Source organism: Giraffa tippelskirchi, chromosome 10, assembly GCF_054371585.1.
Source record: "Giraffa tippelskirchi isolate mGirTip1 chromosome 10, T2T-mGirTip1v1.2.pri, whole genome shotgun sequence".
NCBI classification, from domain to species: Eukaryota; Metazoa; Chordata; class Mammalia; order Artiodactyla; family Giraffidae; genus Giraffa; species Giraffa tippelskirchi.
In genome coordinates this window covers 53,835,603-53,855,011 of record NC_137284.1, presented here as the reverse complement: position 1 = coordinate 53,855,011, position 19,409 = coordinate 53,835,603, and the positions used below count along the sequence as shown (strand labels likewise).

General features: G+C 41.6%; 1 protein-coding gene across 1 annotated transcript in view; it reads left to right on the top strand.

Annotated features, from left to right (window-relative positions):
- Positions 1 to 18,382, top strand: part of VWC2 (von Willebrand factor C domain containing 2) — a 123,612-nt gene extending 105,230 nt beyond the window's left edge. Inside the window, exon 3 of the mRNA XM_081537455.1 lies at positions 18,231 to 18,382. Within this exon, the coding sequence (XP_081393581.1) occupies positions 18,231 to 18,382 (152 nt within the window). The remainder of the gene's footprint in view (positions 1 to 18,230) is intronic.
- Positions 18,383 to 19,409: the final 1,027 nt, after the last annotated feature.

The following is a 19,409-nucleotide window of genomic DNA, read 5'->3' as shown; positions in this document are numbered from 1 at the left end:
GAGTTTACATTCATTCCTTTCTGGTCTTGGAGAATTTCTATCTTAGGACATGAAGAGATGGAAGTACAGTTGCCTAACTATAGCCAATTATGTTTCATAAACACTCGAACATGATCTGGGACTAGAGATAGAAAAGTAGATGGGATTTTCTGTCTACATACATATTCAACTGCAGTCTTGTATAAAATGCAGTAATAGTAACCTTATACTTTTACTTAATATTACCTTAAGCTTAGGTATAAAAAAAATTCTGTGTCGGGTAATTCCAATATCTGAAGCAATTATGTTTCTATTCTGTGTGCTTTATTTTTGCTGACTGATCTCCTTATGTGTTTATTTCTTTTTATTATATGCTACATACTCTCAGCAAAATTGCCGAAATCGTTAGAGACTAAAGATGATGTTTTCTTACTAGGAAGGGTTTCTGTTTGCACATTCCAGCTTGCTATACTGTGATCAAGCTGACCAAGGAGAGCTTCTGTCCCACGAGGGCCCATCTACTCCTATTTCACTTTTACTTCCCAGGGGTAGCAGTTCAGGGTCCTGACTCAAAGATGGTGGCCTTTGCAAGCAGCTCTGCCCCAGCTCCAGTGGGCAGCCCTGAGCCACAGTATTTGTGATGTAAAATGCCTCCTTCCTGGTATACAGTATATCCTTCCCTTTGGCTTTTGTGTCATTTCTTTCAACAGTTATTTTTTTCAGTAAGCTTTTGCTGCCTTTGTTAATATTATTTCTTAGAATTTTTCGGTGTGATCTCTGTTGTCAATGAAATTGTTTTCTTACTTCCTTTTTCAAAAGGAGAGTTACTTGGTTTTCTGTGTGTCTCATCTTAACCAGCAGCAAGATGTTAGACTCCTCAGTGGTTTCCCAGTATTTGTTGAGTGATTTCATTCTTTGTCCCTTTTCATTTTCTACAGTCTTCAAGTATAAATAAAACAGTTATGAGAGGGGACTTCCTTTTCTAGTCCTTGTTTTTTGCTTTTTTTTAGTCCTTGATTTTAACTGAAATGATTTTAGTGCCCCATCATTTAAGAAGATAATTCTAATTAGATTTTTTTGGTAAAATAGTTTTGTTTTTTTTTTAATTTAAGAACTTGTGCAATGTTTTACTAAGTATATCTGCTAAATTTTATCAAATTATCTCATGATAAAATTTATAAGTATTGATATAAAACAGATTAATAAACTTTCTAATTTGATCCATCCTTGCATTTCTCAGTACATCATTATTGTCTTTATTAGGCTTCGGTAGTAAAGTCTTCCTGAATTCCTGATATTACTGGGAAGTGGTCTTCATTTTTTCCTATGGCAGGATAATTTAAATAGCCCTAGGGTTAAAGGTTACTTTAAAATCAACTGTTAGTTTACCTGGCCTTGGTATCTTTTCTGAATAGCAGTCTTTTAGTCCATCTTTTCTATGGTAATTGATCCATTCAAATGTTTCACCCTCTTGGTTCCTTTTCAGTTGTCTGGGGACCTTGGTCTCGCTGGAAGTATTCATTCCTGATCCTGGTTCTTCTGGGCCAAGGGGCCAGTTTTCTTTCACTTGCATGCAGTTGTCCTCAGGCTTTAGAAGCTACTGGTTCAAGAAGTGGAGATGCATGAGCTTGAGACGAGAATAGCTTTGGCCCCAGCTCTCCGAGTCTTTTTGTCTTTTTGTTTTACTAGTTCACAGCTTTGGAGTGTTGCCCACCTAGCAACTCCACTTTATCTGACAATACAGCTTGCCCAACTTGAGAAATTCATGAGACCAGAGGAGAAATTGTTTTGGGGGTAAGAGGAAACCTGGAATAACATTGAACTATTTGTTTAAAAAATAAAAGCTCATTAGATCAAACCTCTACCCTACCTCTACCCTTGGGCAAGACGTCCGTTTGTCTTCTGTCATGGCTTTAGTTGTTTGGGTTGTCTTGGAAATAATTAGGTGACTCAAGATATGTGTTACTAGACCCACAAAATGTGTGCCATAGTTTTGTTGCAGAGGAAGAAAGTTTCCTTAAGTTCTTCTGGCTGGTCTAAGAGTTAAACAGACATGAGACAGATTAACAAGAAAAAATAAACAAAGTCTAATAACCTGTATACATGGGAGAGACCCAGGAAGGCTGAGTCACTCACTAAAATGGTCAAATCCCTCACCTTAAATACCATCTTCAAGTAAAGACAGAAGAGGATGTTGGAGGTAGTGATTTAGGACTTCATAGTGGAGGAAGGCAATTCACATGAAGAGGGAAAAGAAAACAAGTGAGTTCTCAGTCGTGTCCGACTCTTTGTATCCCCATGGACTGTAGCCCGCCAGGCTCCTCTGTCCATGGCATTCTCCAGGCAAGAATACTGGAGTGGGTTGCCATGCCCTCCTCCAAGGGATCTTCCCAACCAGGGAGCAAATCTGTGTCTAGGTGCACCTCCTACCTTACAGGTGGAATCTTTACCACTGAGCCACTGGGGAAGCCCGGTGAAAGAAAATGCTGATAAACAAATGTCTGCTGGGTCAGTGCGACACAGTGAACTCTGATGTCTGGGCCCCACCCGTTCACCCTAGTCCCACCCCCTCACCCCAGTTCTTTGCAGACTCATCCCTCCCTGGTGATGCTCTGATCCAGTCGCTTTATCTCAATTCTTTAGGCAGCTAAAGAAGAGGTAAAATAAACCCTTCTGAGTCTTCTGTTTCTTCAAAATAATCAGCCTAAATTAACCCTCATGCCAAAGAAACACATTTAGGGGGGACAAATTGTTCTTCCCAACAGTTTGTTTTTTAGTTTTTAAAATATTTAATTTATTTATTTAGTTTCACTAAACAGAGTTGCAGCATGTGGGATCTAGTTCCTCAACCAGGGATTCCATCTGGAGCTGGGAGTCTTAGCACTGGACCCCCAGGGAAGCCCCCAACAGTCTCCTTGGGATATTCTTACTGTTTCCATCTAGAATGCTCTGCTTGTGTCCATGAAACATACCACCATGATACTGTTCTAGGATGTATCAATTTCCCCTAAATGTCTTTCATTCCGTTAGATGTCTATTAGCATAACCATAATAAGCTATGAAGGGAAATTTCTCTTTCTTTAATGATGACTGAAATTATTCTGATGTAATAATAATTTTAACTGAAATAATTATAAATTTATTTTTGTACTATTAAAGAGATCTATATCCAGAGTTGAATTTATAGATATATTTAGAAACGAAGAACAAATACTAAAATTACTAAAATAAAAGTTTATTATTTGGTATAATCTCCAATTAAGTTTTTCTATTCCTTGTTGAAATTTATCTTGACAATAAATTTATATTCACATCATTTTATGTGCCCAAGAGAAAAAGAAAACAGCCCCTAGATCAACCTTGAAGCACCATCTGCCTGCTTAACTGCTGCTTGCAGATTTTTTTTTCTGTTTTAGAAATATTTAACATGGAGAATGATTGTATATAAATATTTAAGAGTAGATTTACATATGTCAAAAAAATTGAACAAACTGTTGATGCAATCAATATCTATTCTATTCTTTTATTAATTGAATAGAAAACAAAACTAATGGGAGGTAATTTTCCCTTACAGGGAAGTTGTCCAAACTTTGCAAAAAGAAATAGGAGGACAGATCCCTGGAATGTCCTCTCTGTTCTGCAGAGCCTGGCTCCCTCGCCCCACCCCCATCCTCCTGCCTCCTTTGCATTAACCATTTACATGTATATGATGGCAATAAAACACTAGTTAAAAAAGAATATAACATGCTACTATTGCATGTCTGTAAACCATCTGCTGTTTTCATTTTTGTGTTCTCTTCCAGTCTTTTCCCCCATAGGTCTCAGTAATTTAGAGTGTCAATATAATATAGCAGTTTGGATACAACTCTGCAAGCTTTGTAGGGGAAGAGAGGAGGGAGGGGGAGGGAGGGAGAGGTAGATGGGGAAGGAGAGACAGGAAAGGTTTAGGAATGAAACCCTTGTGTCCAGATTCATGAAAGCTGGTAGTATCCTCTCCCCCAGACTGCAGTTGAAGAGACTAATGTGGGTCTCTTAAAGCCCTGAGATCCGAATAGTCTCATTCCAGAAACACAAGCAAAAAACTATTAAAAGGAATCAGATTCTTTAATTTCTTAAAGGGAATTGAGACGACTTATAAGCTGCATCTACATCTCTTTTTTGTCTGCATTTTCCTGCCCCTCATCTGCCCCGAAGCAGCAGTCCACTCCCACTCTGTCCTCTCAACGTGTCTAAAAGTGTTTTATGCCCGTGCCCTCTGCCCACCTCACCCCCAACCTTGTTACCTGGACTTTGTCTTCCTCATTGTGCTGATCGGACCCTCTGAGACAGACACCAAGACAGGATTAGACAGACAGGAGATTTTCAAAAAGAATTATCTTTGAGGAAATGAAGAGGGAGGCCCTGGAGCTGTCTGACCTTGAGGAGAGAGGGAAGAAAGGAGGTGAGGTCATCTGAACCGACAAGCAGAAACCTGGTCTAGGGAGACTTCCCTCAGATCAGTGACTGGACATTAAAGCAAGGCCCTGCCATGGAGAAGCAGCACAAACTGATGGACGTGTGGCCAGGTGCCCTGTGGATCTAAAAACAGAAACACGCAAAAGTAAATGTACTAAAAAAAATAAAATGAATGTACTAAACAAAACAGGAAAAAAAATGGAATAGAGATAATTTGAGTAGTCAAAACAAATGAAAAGAATGACCTAAGAAATTAGATTTTAAATAACTCAGGAAGATTAGGAAAACCCATTAGAAAATTGAAATCTTATTTGCTGATGTTTAAAAACTGCAGTGGAGAACGTCAGCTGTACACATAGTATTGGTGAAGTGAGCTAGCTCAGAGGTGTGGATGGGCAAATGGTGTACAGATCGAAAGGGACATGATGACAGGAAAGTCAGGAAGAGCACGCAATCTCACTTCCTAAAGGAGGCATCAGAACAGTGAACTCATGAACACAAATTAACCCCAAAAAGGTTCCTGTTGAAGAGATGTTTGAGTTTGTTAATGGAAATGGCTCACTGAGCATCCGTGAAAAGCACTGAAAAGAGTTCAATATGTAGACATATAAACTAGTTAATGTTTGAATTCCTGGAATTACAAAAGAAAGAGTCCAACAACTGTTAAGCAGAAGGGAGTTAGAACTTGGGAATTTGCAACATTCTCACTGTATCCATATTTCAAAAACTGAGAAAGCTGGTTCTAATGAGAAGACTAAGGATGCGGCTGAAACCATCTGATAAAGTGATGCTGGTGACTCTTGGACTTAGTCAGCTACCCCAGTGAAAGCCAGGAATAGAGACGGATTATATCAGCAGGAACACGGCCAGTCTGAACTAAAGGGACAGAGAGAACAGAGCAGAATGCAGGAAGAGATTCTACACAACAAACCCTCGAGCCAGTCAGCTGTGAACGGGTACTATTCCTCAAGGAATTCACTGGCTTAAATATTTCTGTTTCTAAACAAGGATAAAAATAAGTCAAAGATTCCAACAGAGAGGAAAACCAGAAAGTCTAAAAATAACACAGAAGTTAGTAGCTTATAGAACAAATAGAAAAATAGTGAATTAGAAAATTTTAAAAAATAGAAATGATAAAACAAAAGAACTATCTTTGTGACCAAAAAATAAAATTCTAACTGGTAACATGTCAAATTAAAAAAAGATGAAAAACATTAACTTTATAAAATTAGGACTTGCCCGTGGCTCAGTGATAAAGAATCTGCCTGCAATGCAGAAGATACAGGAGACCAGGGTTCGATCCCTGGGTCGGGAATATCCCCTGGAGGAAAGTACAGCAACCCACTCCAGTATTAGGAGCCTGGCAGGTTACAGTCCTCAGGGTCGCAAAGGGTCTGACACAACTGAGCACACACGCAGTCATGCACGCACACAATTTGATAAAATTAGGGAATTTAAGGAGGATATAATAGTTGTAGGGCTGAATTGAAAGTTATAGGAGAATACCTTGTACAACTGCAACTTTTATTAAACTCTCAATGAAGTGGAATATGTCTGATAATTTCCTGTTTTGTGTGCCATAAGATTTGTCTTTCCATAGAATTGACTAGAATTATCAAATAATTGCCATGTTAATGGCATTGTTCTCTGGCTTGAACAGCCTGGGTTTTGTGCCCACATGGTCGGTCAAATCTGTCTCCAAGTCCGCGGCTCCATCCAGAGTCACATGTTTGCAGCTCCAGGGTGCACGTGGTGAACCTATACATGGTGATTCTATTTCCCGGGTCTTCTCTCATTCTCCTTTTGTATCTGAGAGCCACCTGCTAAACGTTTTCCAGACCATCACTACATCTCCTTTCAGCCCTTTCCTCCTTAGGTTGAACCCTGGCTCATGTGACAGAGACAGTCCTTGGTTTCCTTCTCCTTCCTTGCTCATAATAACTTAGTGTTGATCCGTGTGGTTGGTTCTGTGGCTGTTGTTTAGCTGCTCAGTGGCTTCCTAAATCCAGTTCTTTTTTAGATATCAATTTATATGTAAAACAGGGTGAGGAAAACTCTGGTTCCAATACATGTTATGCCATTATGAGTATAGATTATTTTCTAATTCATAACATTATTACTGATTGCACAGCTTACCATTCAAAATCGACGAGATCCTCTAGGCCTTTGGAGAAGCCCAATGTGGTGATGGTGGTGGGGGTCCACCCAATCCAGGAACCACCTTGGGGGTGGCTCAGAGTCCCATCATGCTTGGATGGATGGGCTGTACAGACCAGCCAACTCTACTGCTGTCCGCATGTGGAACTGCAAGACCACATGTTCACAGTACATGTACCTTTTGTGGCTGCTGGCGTATCCCAGGGGGCTGTCCTCCCATTTCTGATTTCACCACATTCACTTCACAGGTATTGCCGGGAGCCCAGTCTTCTAGATCAATGATACCCTTTCCTGCTCTGCCTCATATTTTTAGCAAACCCTCTACTGAATTCTTAATTTCTTCTTGCATCTTGCAGTTTCAACTTTTTCAGTATAGTCAGTTCTCAATGAAATTCTCCAACTTTTCTTCTGTTTTCTGGATCACGTTAATCTAGTACTTAAAAAACCTTCTGTAACAGTCACCCGTTACATATCTTGATAACCTGTGAGTCTCTCATTTCCTACTTTGAGTGTCTCTTGGTTTGGGGTTATTTCTTGGCTTAGCTGGCTATTTTTAATTAAATGACACATACTGTGAAAGTGACGTTGTACAGGCTCTGCATAGAGCCTCTGGGCTGATAGAATTCGGGAGGGCACAGTGATCTGGCTGCGGGTGGATTTGAGGCTTTGTTCAGGCGTGTCTTTCCCACCACCTCCCCCTCCCCTTCCTAGGGTGCAGCCTCTCTGAAGTCTTGGTTGAAAACCCCCGCTGTTTGTCAGGACCCCTCCCCTCCTGAGCACCGCAGTCCTGGTGGGTCTCTGCAAGCTCCAGCCACTCAGCCACTGCTTTCTGCTTGGGCTCTGCTTGTCTTGCCTGGCACATCGCAGCTCTGCAGTCTGTAAATGCCTGGAAGGAAAATTCCTCACTTTTTTGTGATTCCCTCTTCTCAGATACAGCCTCCCTCTCAGATCCCAGCTGTCCTGGCAGCTCTGATGCTAACTCCATCTCCCAGCTCAGTCAGAAGGTTGCCACCTTGAGCTCTGTTTTCAGCAGACATGCATCTCTGCTCCAGACCCTGCAAACACCCTGAGCACTGGGGCTGTGAGTGTGGAGTTCAGCTCAGTGAATCTGCCTTTTCTCTTGGATGCTAGACCTCCAAGTCCTTTGCTGTCTGATACCATCAAACCATTTTTTTTTAATGCATGTATATTTTATCCAAACCTGAGAGTTGATCTCAGTGGGAGAGTTTTTCATACACTCTGTCATGGTGTGAATGGAAAATGTCACTGCCAAGCAAAGGATGCTGCAGCCACTAAGCCATCATCACATTCCAGCTGCCCCGAAAGTGAGGTTTGAGGACACTCAGGATGGAGACAAACAGGCTGCCCGCCTGCCAGCAAGCCCTCAGCCACTGCCGCTCCCCCACCTCAGTGCATCCTGAGGAGACTCAGTATGAGACAGCACAGGACACTGGCCCCAGACAGCTGAGGTGCAGATCGAAGGGATGATTTCAGCAAGCCCAGACTCTTGCATCTATCCCTCGGTAGAAAAGCACTGAATTCCTTAACCTGGGACATCCAGTTTTCTTTAATTAATAGTAATCTGTCAGGAAGCAACAGTTAGAACTGGACATGGAACAACAGACTGGTTCCAAATAGGAAAAGAACTACGTCAAGGCTGTATATTGTCACCTTGCTTATTTAACTTATATGCAGAGTACATCATGAGAAATGCTGGGCTGGAAAAAACACAAGCTGAAATCAAGATTGCCGGGAGAAATATCAATAACCTCAGATATGCAGACGACATCACCCTTATGGCAGAAAGAGAAGAGAAACTCAAAAGCCTCTTGATGAAAGTGAAAGAGGAGAGTGAAAAAGTTGGCTTAAAGCTCAACATTCAGAAAACTAAGATCATGCATCTGGTCCCATCACTTCATGGCAAATAGATGGGGAAACAGTGTCAGACTTTATTTTTGGGGGGCTCCAAAACCACTGCAGATGGTGACTGAAGCCATGAAATTAAAAGACGCTTACTCCATGGAAGGAAAGTTATGACCAACGCAGACAGCATATTAAAAAGCAGAGACGTTACTTTGTCAACAAAGGTCCATCTAGTCAAGGCTATGGTTTTTCCAGTAGTCATGTACGGATGTGAGAGTTGGACTGTGAAAAAAGCTGAGTGCTGAAGAATTGATGCTTTTGAACTGTGGTGTTGGAGAAGACTCTTGAGAGTCCCTTGGACTGCAAGGAGATCCAACCATTCCATCCTAAAGGAGATCAGCCCTGGGTGTTCACTGGAAGGACTGATGTTGAAGCTGAAACTCCAATACCTTGGCCACCTCAAGCGAAGAGTTGACTCATTGGAAAAGACCCTGATGCTGGGAAGGATTGGGGGCAGGAGGAGAAGGGGACGACAGAGGATGGGATGGCTGGATGGCATCACCGACTCGATGGACATGAGTTTGGGTAAACTCCGGGAGTTGGTGATGAACAGGGAGGCCTGGCGTGCTGCGATTCATGGGGTCACAAAGAATCGGACTGAGTGACTGAACTGAACTGAACTGAACTGAATCTTTTGATGTTCCAACTCTCTGGTCTTGTTGCAAAAACCCCTGTATATCCTGCCCCACCACTTGTTACCTCTTCTGAGCCTCAGTTATCTGAGAGGCTGTGTCCTAGGCTGAAGTCCTCAGTGTTGTCCACGAAATACAACATAATTCTCAACTTTTAGGTTGTGCATTTTTTTTTTCATTCGACACTAACAGTTCCCAAATGAGTAAGGAGAAGATGATAAGGAGCCCTGTAGGATATTGTTGGCTGAAAAAGTACACGCAGCCTAAATATTGAGTTATGTTTTTATCCAGTGGGAATTTTTAGGACTTTAAGCCTGGGAGATAGCATCTTAAGTGACACTGAGAGAACTTTTCTGAGGAGGCAAGGGGCGGAGCAAGCTTATATAGAAGTTTTGCAGCAAAGGACGGGTAGTGTGAACATCAAAAGATTATTGTGAATTAAAGAAAATCAGATATCCCAAGTTAAGGAATTTAGCACTTTTCTATGTATGAGAAGATACAAGAGCCCGGGCTCACTGAAATCATCCCTTTGGTATGCAGCTCAGCTGTCTGAGGCCAGTACCCTGTGTTTCCACGTCCTGAGTTTCCTCAGGGCTCAGCGTGGGCAGTGGCTGAAGTCTGATGGCTGCTACAGAGCAGGTATTCCTTCCTTCCCGAGTGCCCTCAGGGCTCACCAGCTCTCCACTGTGGTGGCGGAATTCCTGGTGACTGTGACATCTTTGTTTACTGATATGACAGGAAATATTCCATTTCTTGTTTGTTTACTCTCCATTTTTTCTACAAGAGATGCCTGAGTATTAGCTGCAAGGTGGAAAAATTGAGGTGAAGAATGTTCACACTACAAATATTAGATTCTGGAGATCTTTTGTTCAGACTCCCTCAACACAGAGATGGGAAAGTTGAAACTTAGAGAAATCAAGAGATTTGAATTCAGATTGCATATCTGACTTTCTTTTGCAAAATATATATCTTTCTCTGCAAAGTTTCTGGTATAATCTAATATGCCAGCTGGCCCTCCTAGTTCAGAATCCTACATGTGAATGATGACCACAGGGTACCCATTTGCCATTGCCAAAGGCCTTCTTAGGCTTACTGAATTCAGATAGTATATTTAGAGGTTATGTTAATTGTTTCATTTATTTATAATTTACACCATTTCTTCCAATACAGTTTTGGTTGTCACTGTGGAAAGCTGATGAGGGAGCCTTGAGCTCCTGGGACTCACTATCCACTCTTGGGGTGCAAGCAGGATCCAAAGGGATGCCCATGAGCATCCTCAGATTCCATCTAGGCCACCACCCTCAACCGCCTCCTGGTTTTCTCTCCTGTGATGGCTCTGGGTCCCCAGGTCCTGGGACCTCCTCCTTCAAGGGACCAGTCTACTGGCCGAGGTTCCAGATTCTGACAGCATCTTCTGCCTTCTGCTTCCCTCTGATCCCACACACAAGGTGCAAACATTCACCTACTTGAGGAAACACAGATGCTGTCGCCAGGCTGTTTAAATGATTCATCATCTTACTCTGGTAGTTAGGGCCAGCTTTATTCAATACGATGGCACATCATTAAGTTTAACCTTCAAAATAGAAGCCTCAGTAGCATCATGAAGAATGGAAGAAATGGCAACTCCAGGAAATAGTCCTTTTCCAAATACCATTAATATATCTGTGGACAAAAGAAATGTCACCTGCCATTCCAGTAAACAACAAATTTTGGGCCACCAAGGCATCGGCCACTGTAGCTGCCCCCCCCCGACATGTACCCTCTGGGTGGACCCAGGGTGGAGAACACCAGGACGATGGCCCTAGATAGCTAAGATGCACATCGAAGGGACGCTTTCAATGAGCCCAAACTCTTGCATCTTCCCATACACATAAAAGTGCTAAAATCACTAACTTGTGATATTTGGATTTTGTGATTAGCATAATCTTTTGATGTTCAACTATGTATTTTTTTCAGCAAAAATTCCCATGTGTCTTGGCTCCTCCTTTATCTCTTCAGAACAGACCCTTGGAATTCACTGAGAGGCTGCTTCCCGGGCTACAGTCCTCAAAAAGGTGCCAAATGAAACATAATTGCAACTTTTAGACTGTGCATTTTTTTAGTTGACATATCTACCATCACGTGAAACATATACACGGTCAGCTGCCTGGATTTCTCTTCCTCAGTGTTCAGTCTCTGAGGAGGAGGAGGTGCCCCTGAGTACCCATTTGGGCCCTTCTTCATTAACACTCTGTCTTCCTGTGACTCCCCAGTCCTTGTAAAATCTACACCATGTTGGCAGCTTACTCATCAATATAGCCACAGGAATTTTATTTTTCTTGTGTCAATTCATTATTTAATTCTAAAACTGTCACTCAGGTGTACCCGTCCTGAGCCCTGGCTCTGTGCAGGTGCAGTGTTGGACCCTGGGATGCAACTCCAAGGTGATCGTGGCTCTGGCCCTCAGGAGCTCCCCATCAGGGAGAAAAAGGGGAGCACGGGGAGCAGGGGCATGGTGACAGGCAGCTCTGTGGGAGACACAGGAGCAGCCAGGAGAAATGCTAAATTATAGGTGTCAGCCATCCAGGCTGGGTTTGAAATTCATGAGTCTCAGCCTAGTTTATTGTTAGTTCTGTGAATGCACCTATCTTGGGCTGGGTTGTGCTAATGTTTACTGGAAAGAAAAGCACAACCTAGAAGTTGAGAATGATGTTTTATTTGATGGACAAAACTGAGGATTTAAGTCCAGGAATCAGCCTCTCAGGGTAATCTGAGGGACTGCTCAGAGGAGGTACAGGAGGAACCAGGATATATAGGAATTTTTGCAACAGAGACAAGGTGGTCAGAACATCAAAAGATTACTGTTAATTAAGGAAAACCAGACATCTCAAGTTAAGGAATTTAGCACCTTTCTGTTTGTGGGAAGATGCAGGATCTGGGCTCACTGAAATCATTCCTTTGATCTACACCTTAGCTACCTGGGTCCATTGTCCTGGGCTTTCTCACCCTGAGTCTCCTGAGAGTCTATCTTGGGGGTGGGGTGGGCTGGAAGCAGTGGATGAGGGCTAGATGGTGGGATTCCTGTCTCCCTGCTGTGTCCCCTCAGGGCTCACATCTGGTGGCTGTAATGAGATGGCTTGAGGCTGAGGCATGCTGCGTGTAATGATGTGGCAGCCACACCTTGTTACTCACACCGGTAATCAGGACAGAGCTGGGACTCAACACAGACTCCTTTTCAGGAGATTTGATTTGGGCCCATGACAGGGGAGAGACCTCCTTGTTTTTCAGTCCCTCCACTGGCACCCTGGGTCCTGGGCTGGGCCTGACACTAACTGTGTGTCAGTCACAGTGAAGCGGTGCCCGTATTAATGGGGTCCAGGTGATGTGAACAACAGCCACCGCCCCCACCATGACCTCCCTGCTCTGAAGTCAGAAGGACACAGAAAAGTTGAGTTCAGCAATGCCCATCAGCTACCTACTTGCACAACTGTTCTTCAGCAAGAAAACATTATATGATGTGTTCATTCTGAAATTAGCCATGTTTAACCTGACGGTCCTTGAATAATAGCCAGGCCAGATCAACAGAATTTAATGTATCAGTAATTAGTTATGAATCATGTGACTTGGACTAATGGTTATTCCCTCTAAATCTCATTTCCATATTTATAAAACTCGGCATGCTTCATATTTCTTCTAAAGTACTATATAAATGAGAAAGCTAGAGATTATAGTTAGATTAGTTAGTCAAGATTAAAAACTATTTTTCTCTATTCCCTACTTTCTAATGAAGGTTTCTTTGACACTGAGTAACTGTGGTGACCAGGATCTGTTTTTGTCTGTCACGGTTCTCTTCAGTGACTTATATTTCAGTTCATCAAATTCTCCTACGTGGTATTTTTTCTCAAGTCTCCTAGTGGTTCTTGGGCTGCAAGTCTATAATATTAAAGTAAGTGTTCCACGAAAATGAAAAGATAACAACTACACATCAAAACTTATGAGACCACAGCTACAGCAGAATTGAAAGGGAAATTTATGGAACTAAAACTTACACTTGAAAAGAGGAAGATTCTCGAATTGATAATATAAGCCATCAACTCAAGAAACTAGAAAAAGAAAACTAACTAAAAGTAATAGAAAGAATAAAATAGTAAAGAGAAGAACAAAAAGATAGCAAAACCGAACATCAGTTTTGAAAATTAATGAAATAAAAAGCTAGTTTTCTAAGATCAATAAAACTGATAAACACCTAGCAAGACATAGGAAAAAAAATAGAGAAGATGCAAATTACTAACATTAGGAATAAATCAGGACATGTTGTTATAGATCTCACAGAAATTAAAAGGATAATAAAGGAATACTAACAACAGTTCTGCACACATACATTTAACAATTTAGAAGTTATGAACCAACTCCTTGAAAAATATGAGCTACCTCAACCTACTCAATGTGATACAGATAATCTGTATGAAGGGTGATTCCCTGGTGGCTCAGATGGTAAAGAATCTGCCTACAACACAGGAGACCCAGATTCAGTCCCTGGGTTGGGAAGATCCCCTGGAGAAGGGAATGGCTACCCACTCCAGTATTCTTGCCTGGAGAATCCCATGGACAAAGGAGCCTGGTGAGCTACAGTCCATGGGGTTACAAAGAGCAACACTATTGAGCAACTAATTTTTTAATCTGTGTAAAAGCTGTTAAGGAAACTGAATTCATAATTTTAAAACTCCCCTCAAAATTCCAGGCCCTACTGTTTTCACTGGTGAAAAATACCAAACATTTCAAGAATTAATATCACTTCTATTCATGCCTTCCAGCAATAGAAGAGGAGGAAATACTTCCCATGTCATTCTATGAAGTCAGTATTATCCTGATACCAAAACTCAACAAAAACAATATTTTTAAAAAGTACAAATCAGTATCTTTAATGAGTATGTGCTAACACAATTTATTAATACAATATTAACAAGTCAAATGCAACAATATATAAAATGAATTTTATGCTATGACCACATGGGATTGTGTTTTCCAGGAATGTAAAGTGGGCTCAAAAATCAATCTATAGGATTTCCAGTCACCTTTTCTTCCTAAACACAAGTGAGAAGCTCAACAAACTGAAACATCAGTAATACTTTTTAGATCCATCAGAAAAGTAAGATCACAAAGCAAACTGAATCCCCCTAAAATTGCAGACATATAGAGACAGATACACAATGTCACAACTCAGCAGAGCAGAGACCTCCATGGGAATCAGTGCCCAGTAGGAAAACATAACTCGTACTTGATGAAAACCTAACCTGGGTTTTCGACTCTGAGTTTATGGTGATGAGTCAGTTCTGTCTTGGTTCTGGTGGTGGTCACACAGAACTACACCTGTGATAAAATGACACAGATGTGGTGATGAAATAACACAGATGTGTACACACCCATTGTACCTGTCAGTTCCTTTGGTATATGTGTGTGTACATCTATCTATCTATACATGTATGGGGCTCCTCTCATAGCTCAATCAGTAAAGAATCCACCTGCAGTGCAGGAGACCTGGATTCCAACTTCTAGTTGGGAAGTTCCCTGGAGAAGGAAATGGAAACCCACTCTAATATTCTTGCCTGGGAAATCCCATGGACAGAGGAGTCTGGCCAGGTACAGAACAAGGGTTGCAAGAGTTGGACAAGACTTAGTGACTAAAGCACCACCATATATGCATACATATATATATATATACATATATATGTATATATATATGTATATATATATATATAAAACGTATATTTTATATAGACTTATATAGAGATATATACAGAAAAGTATATTATCTATATAAATCTATCTATATATATCTCTGTATATATAAATCTATCTGAGTCACCAGGGAAGCCCACAAAATATATATACAAACCTATATAAAATATATGTATATATAAATTACACATAAATTTTATATATATATATATATATATATATAAAGTTTATTTTATAAATTCTTCAGGGGTCAACATTTACACAGCCTAACTCCGTGTCGCTGATACAACCACACAGAGACAAGAGTTAAGTGATTTTTGAATAAAATGCACCAGGTTGGAACACAAATCCCTCTCCCCTCCTGTCAATCTTGCCATGTTGGACAAAACCGTCCCCGCGAGGTGTGCACACCAACACAGATGGTTCTACAATGTGTTGGGAAGGGGTTATAGCACATAATCCCCGTGAAACAATGGTCAAAAATGTATTATTATATCATAATAAAGTTTTACCAGGAGTAATTCCTCCTTTTTAACTGCAGGCCTGGGAGATAAGCCTCTGATGGCCCAGTGCTTGTAGCACTTTGCCCTGAGTTTTATCCAGAGCTGAGTCTCAGTGAGGCCGAGAATCAGGGTTCCTTCTCACTATTCATCGATCAACAATAGGGAGATGACATTATATATAAGTATTTTGAAAGCTTATAAAGGAAAGACTTTCTTATATGAGACAAACTGTGAATTGTTACATTCCACTTCTCGGATTATGTGTTTAAATTACTTTTTTTTTTTTGGCCTCACCATTTGGCTTACAGGATTCCCTGACCAGGGATTGAACTCAGGCCCACGGCAGTGAAATGCCAGCTCTTAACCACCAGACTGCCAGGGAATTCCCTTAATTTCCCTTTTTGAACACTTGGTATTTATGTGGGATTTTGCTTTCCTCATGAATACAGATTTTACTAGGAGGCTATCAGCAGTTTCTTGTGAGCCTGGCTTTACCATATCTCTTCCTTGCCTGAAACAAATGATAACAAACATACTCTGCACTTAAGTGTTTCCTATACATGATGGGGTGAGGGGGGCAGTCTCCAAGTCCCCACTATGTGTTTTGGGGGACAAAGGGCTGCTGCCTCACATGAGCTCTGTGTACAGATGTGGAGTGACCTCCTGAGACAAATTAGAAGTGAAAAAGCCAAATACGTAGTTAGGAGAATATTATCTTTTGTGAAAGAAAGATGAATAATTTGTTTACTCTTTAAAAAAAAAGTTACACTAGGGGATAAATTAGAACTAGTAAAAGTGGTTACTGCAGTGGCTGGGGTGGCAGGTGGCAGAGGAGGAAGCAGGATTGGAGGGGGAGGATACAGTGAAATGGATGAACCTCACTCCACACATCACTGTCCCTAGGACCACACAGAGAGAAGACTGAGTGACTTGTGAATAAAATACATTGACTGTGAGAACTATAAAAAAAAATTTGTTTACTAGGAATAACACTTATGGTGTCATTTTAAAACTTTTATGTACCTGTGTAAGAGAGAAAACACATGAATATGTTAATTATTATTATTATTTTGGCCATGCGGCATGAGAGATCTTAGTTCCCTGACCAGGGATTGAACTGGCATCCCCTGCAGTGGAAGCTGGGAGTCTTAACCACTGGATTGCCAGGGAAGTCCCAACATGTTTATGGTTTTAAGAAACAAGAGTCTCAGTGCAAGAGAAGGTAGATAATTTAAAATCTAAGTACAATTAAGCAAAGAGTTAATGGGCTCACTCAAATAAATATGTTAAATTTGAAGTGTTTCATTTTAAGAGAAAAGATATACACATATAAAATCTAAGAAAGGATTCTGAATTCTAATAACGTAAACTCACAATTTAAAACCTGTGTGTGTGTGTGTTCCTTCCCACCTGTGCCCGAGAGGGGCTGGGAACAGTGTCACCACAGTCATATCAGGCACTTGCAATAATCAGGTCTCAGATCCTCAATATTCCTTTCTACCAAAGGACTCCAGGCCCCTCATAGAAGAGGCTGATTCCAGATGAGCCGAGGTGAGCTGAAACGTGTTGGTGCAGACATGGAGGAGGCTGAGAGCAGCCGGTGGAGTTAGTCAAAGGACATGGGAGCGGAGCATCCTGACGTTCTGGCCTCTCCCACCAGCTGAATTTGGGACAATTGAATATGAAGACTGCAGTGGTTGCAAATCATTGACAAAGAAATATCCAGAGTCCTACAGTGACCACAGCCACTGAAGCACGAGTTACTCTGCTTAGAAATATTCTGACCATAATTATAAAAAAGCCAGTTTTTATCCTGGACTTTTAGTGGAGTAATTTATCTTTTTTAATTTTGTAATGTTTTTTTGATGACTTGAAAAGTGTCATTGAACATGCTTTGGTGTAAGCACATTGTCAGAGACTTTAGAAGCAAAGGAAGGGAGAATGAGCATGAGAGCCCTGGACTGAAATTCAGGGCCAGGACGTCTCTTCATGCTGCAGTGAGGACCTAAGTCTTCATTTTAGAAGGTGTGGAGTCTGCACAGTTGTTCCCCTCTGCGTTGGGGGTGTGAACCGTAACATAGAAACCATTTGCCCCACTGGAGATATTTCACACTGGAAATCTCCCTGATACCCGTCTCTTTGTGTCCTGGATTTTACATGGAGTAAAATGCACGTGGCTCCTCTGTTGGTAGAGAAGCTTGTACGGGATGTGGATTGAGAATTGAAGGGTCCTCAGTTCTCAAGAAAGACGACTAACAACGGACCCTTGGTCCCAGCTAAGCTGGTGCTTCTCAACATGTGGCCCCAGGTCAGCATCAGCATCACCTGGGACTTGTTATACAAGCAGGTTCCACCGCCCCAGCCCAAACCTGTGAGTCAGAAGTCCTGGGGGTGGGATGAGCAATCAGTGTTTCTAGAGTCATCCAGGTGGTGTTGCATCCACTGACCTTTGAAACCTGCTCTAAGAGGTGTGGCGGTAACACTGAGTTTAGGTCACTTTGAGCAATTTGCTTGTTTCTGCTGTCTCTCCTGATGAGCTTGGTTCTCTGAAAGTCCCAATTAATCAAGTTTTTCTGTGATGACTTGGAATTAATTCAATCAAGCGATTGCAGATTTGGCCCCAGAACTGAAGGGTCTGTCGATGAAAATCACAGGATTGTCACTCATAAAACTTTTCAACAACATGGCTTGCATTTCAGGAAAAAAGTGGGAGCAGTTCCTAGGCTGAAACAGTAACTTTTTCACTGTCCTTCCTGAAAGAGAGTGGATAAAGCCTGTAGGGGAGAGCAAAGTCCCCAGTTAAATCTGTGGTATATTTATGCACACGTGTCATACATCAGTACAACTTGTTTCTTCTTTTCAGGCCCAAATTGCTTTGCGGAGACTGCTGTCATCCCTGCCGGGAGAGAGGTGAAGACAGATGAGTGCACCATCTGTCACTGTACCTACGAGGAGGGGACCTGGAGGATCGAGCGCCAAGCCATGTGCACCAGACACGAGTGCAGGCAGATGTAGGGCCGGCCGCTCACGCCTTGGTGTTTTCTAGAATCCTTTCCCAGCTTGGACCTTCTGGTTGACTCTGGGAAACACCGACCAAAAGGATAAGACTTTTGATGAGGAATCGTGAAAAACTGTTGGTCCTTTTGCTTTTCTGGGTCACAAAGACTGCAAGAGAAAGAACTGGACGTATTTCGAAACATCCACAAGAACTTTGGGCACACAAAAAAAATCCGTCTCTAAATAAATGTGCTATTTTCACAGTAAGTACACTGAAGTCCACTATTATATATGAAATGTATTTCTATAATCCCTCTATTAGAGAGCTTCTATACATGTTTTCTATAGATACAGATTAAAAATGCTGTGTTGTCAACTGTCCGAGCTGTGCACCTGCGTTTCTTTTTCAGTCCTGATTCCATCACACGAGGTTATTTGCGGTCGCTGATTCTCCTTTGAATCTTGAGAATAGTGCACCCATGAATGGATCATGAGATAAGAGAATGGGTTTTTCCTGAGATCCTGTCCAAATTCTTTTTAACTTTTTATTTTACGCTGGCATATAGCTGATTAAAAAATGTTGTGATAGTTTCAGGTGGGATCTTGTCCAAATTCTGTTTCATTACAGAGATGTATGTAGTGTTGATCCTTAGAAAGTGAAAGTGAAGTCTCTCAGTTGTGTCTGACTCTTTGCAACCCCATGGATTGTAGCCATGGAATTTTCCAGGCAAGAGTACTGAAGTGGGTTGCCATTTCCTTCTCCAGGGGATCTTCCTGCCCCAGGGATCAAACCCAGGTCTCCTGCATTGCAGGCAGAGGCTTTACCCCAAGCCACCAGAGAAAGGATCCGGTCTAATTCACACAAATATTAATACTTCCTTCTTGTAACTTTCTGCTTTTATTATCTCCATGCTCAGTCATTTGGGAGATGCAAGTACAAAGGTAACTAATACACCCTTTTTTCTGTTCGTTCAAAGCTCCCACACCATGGACCATGGGTAGATGCACACAAATATGTCATTTCACATATTTTACTTTTTCTTCT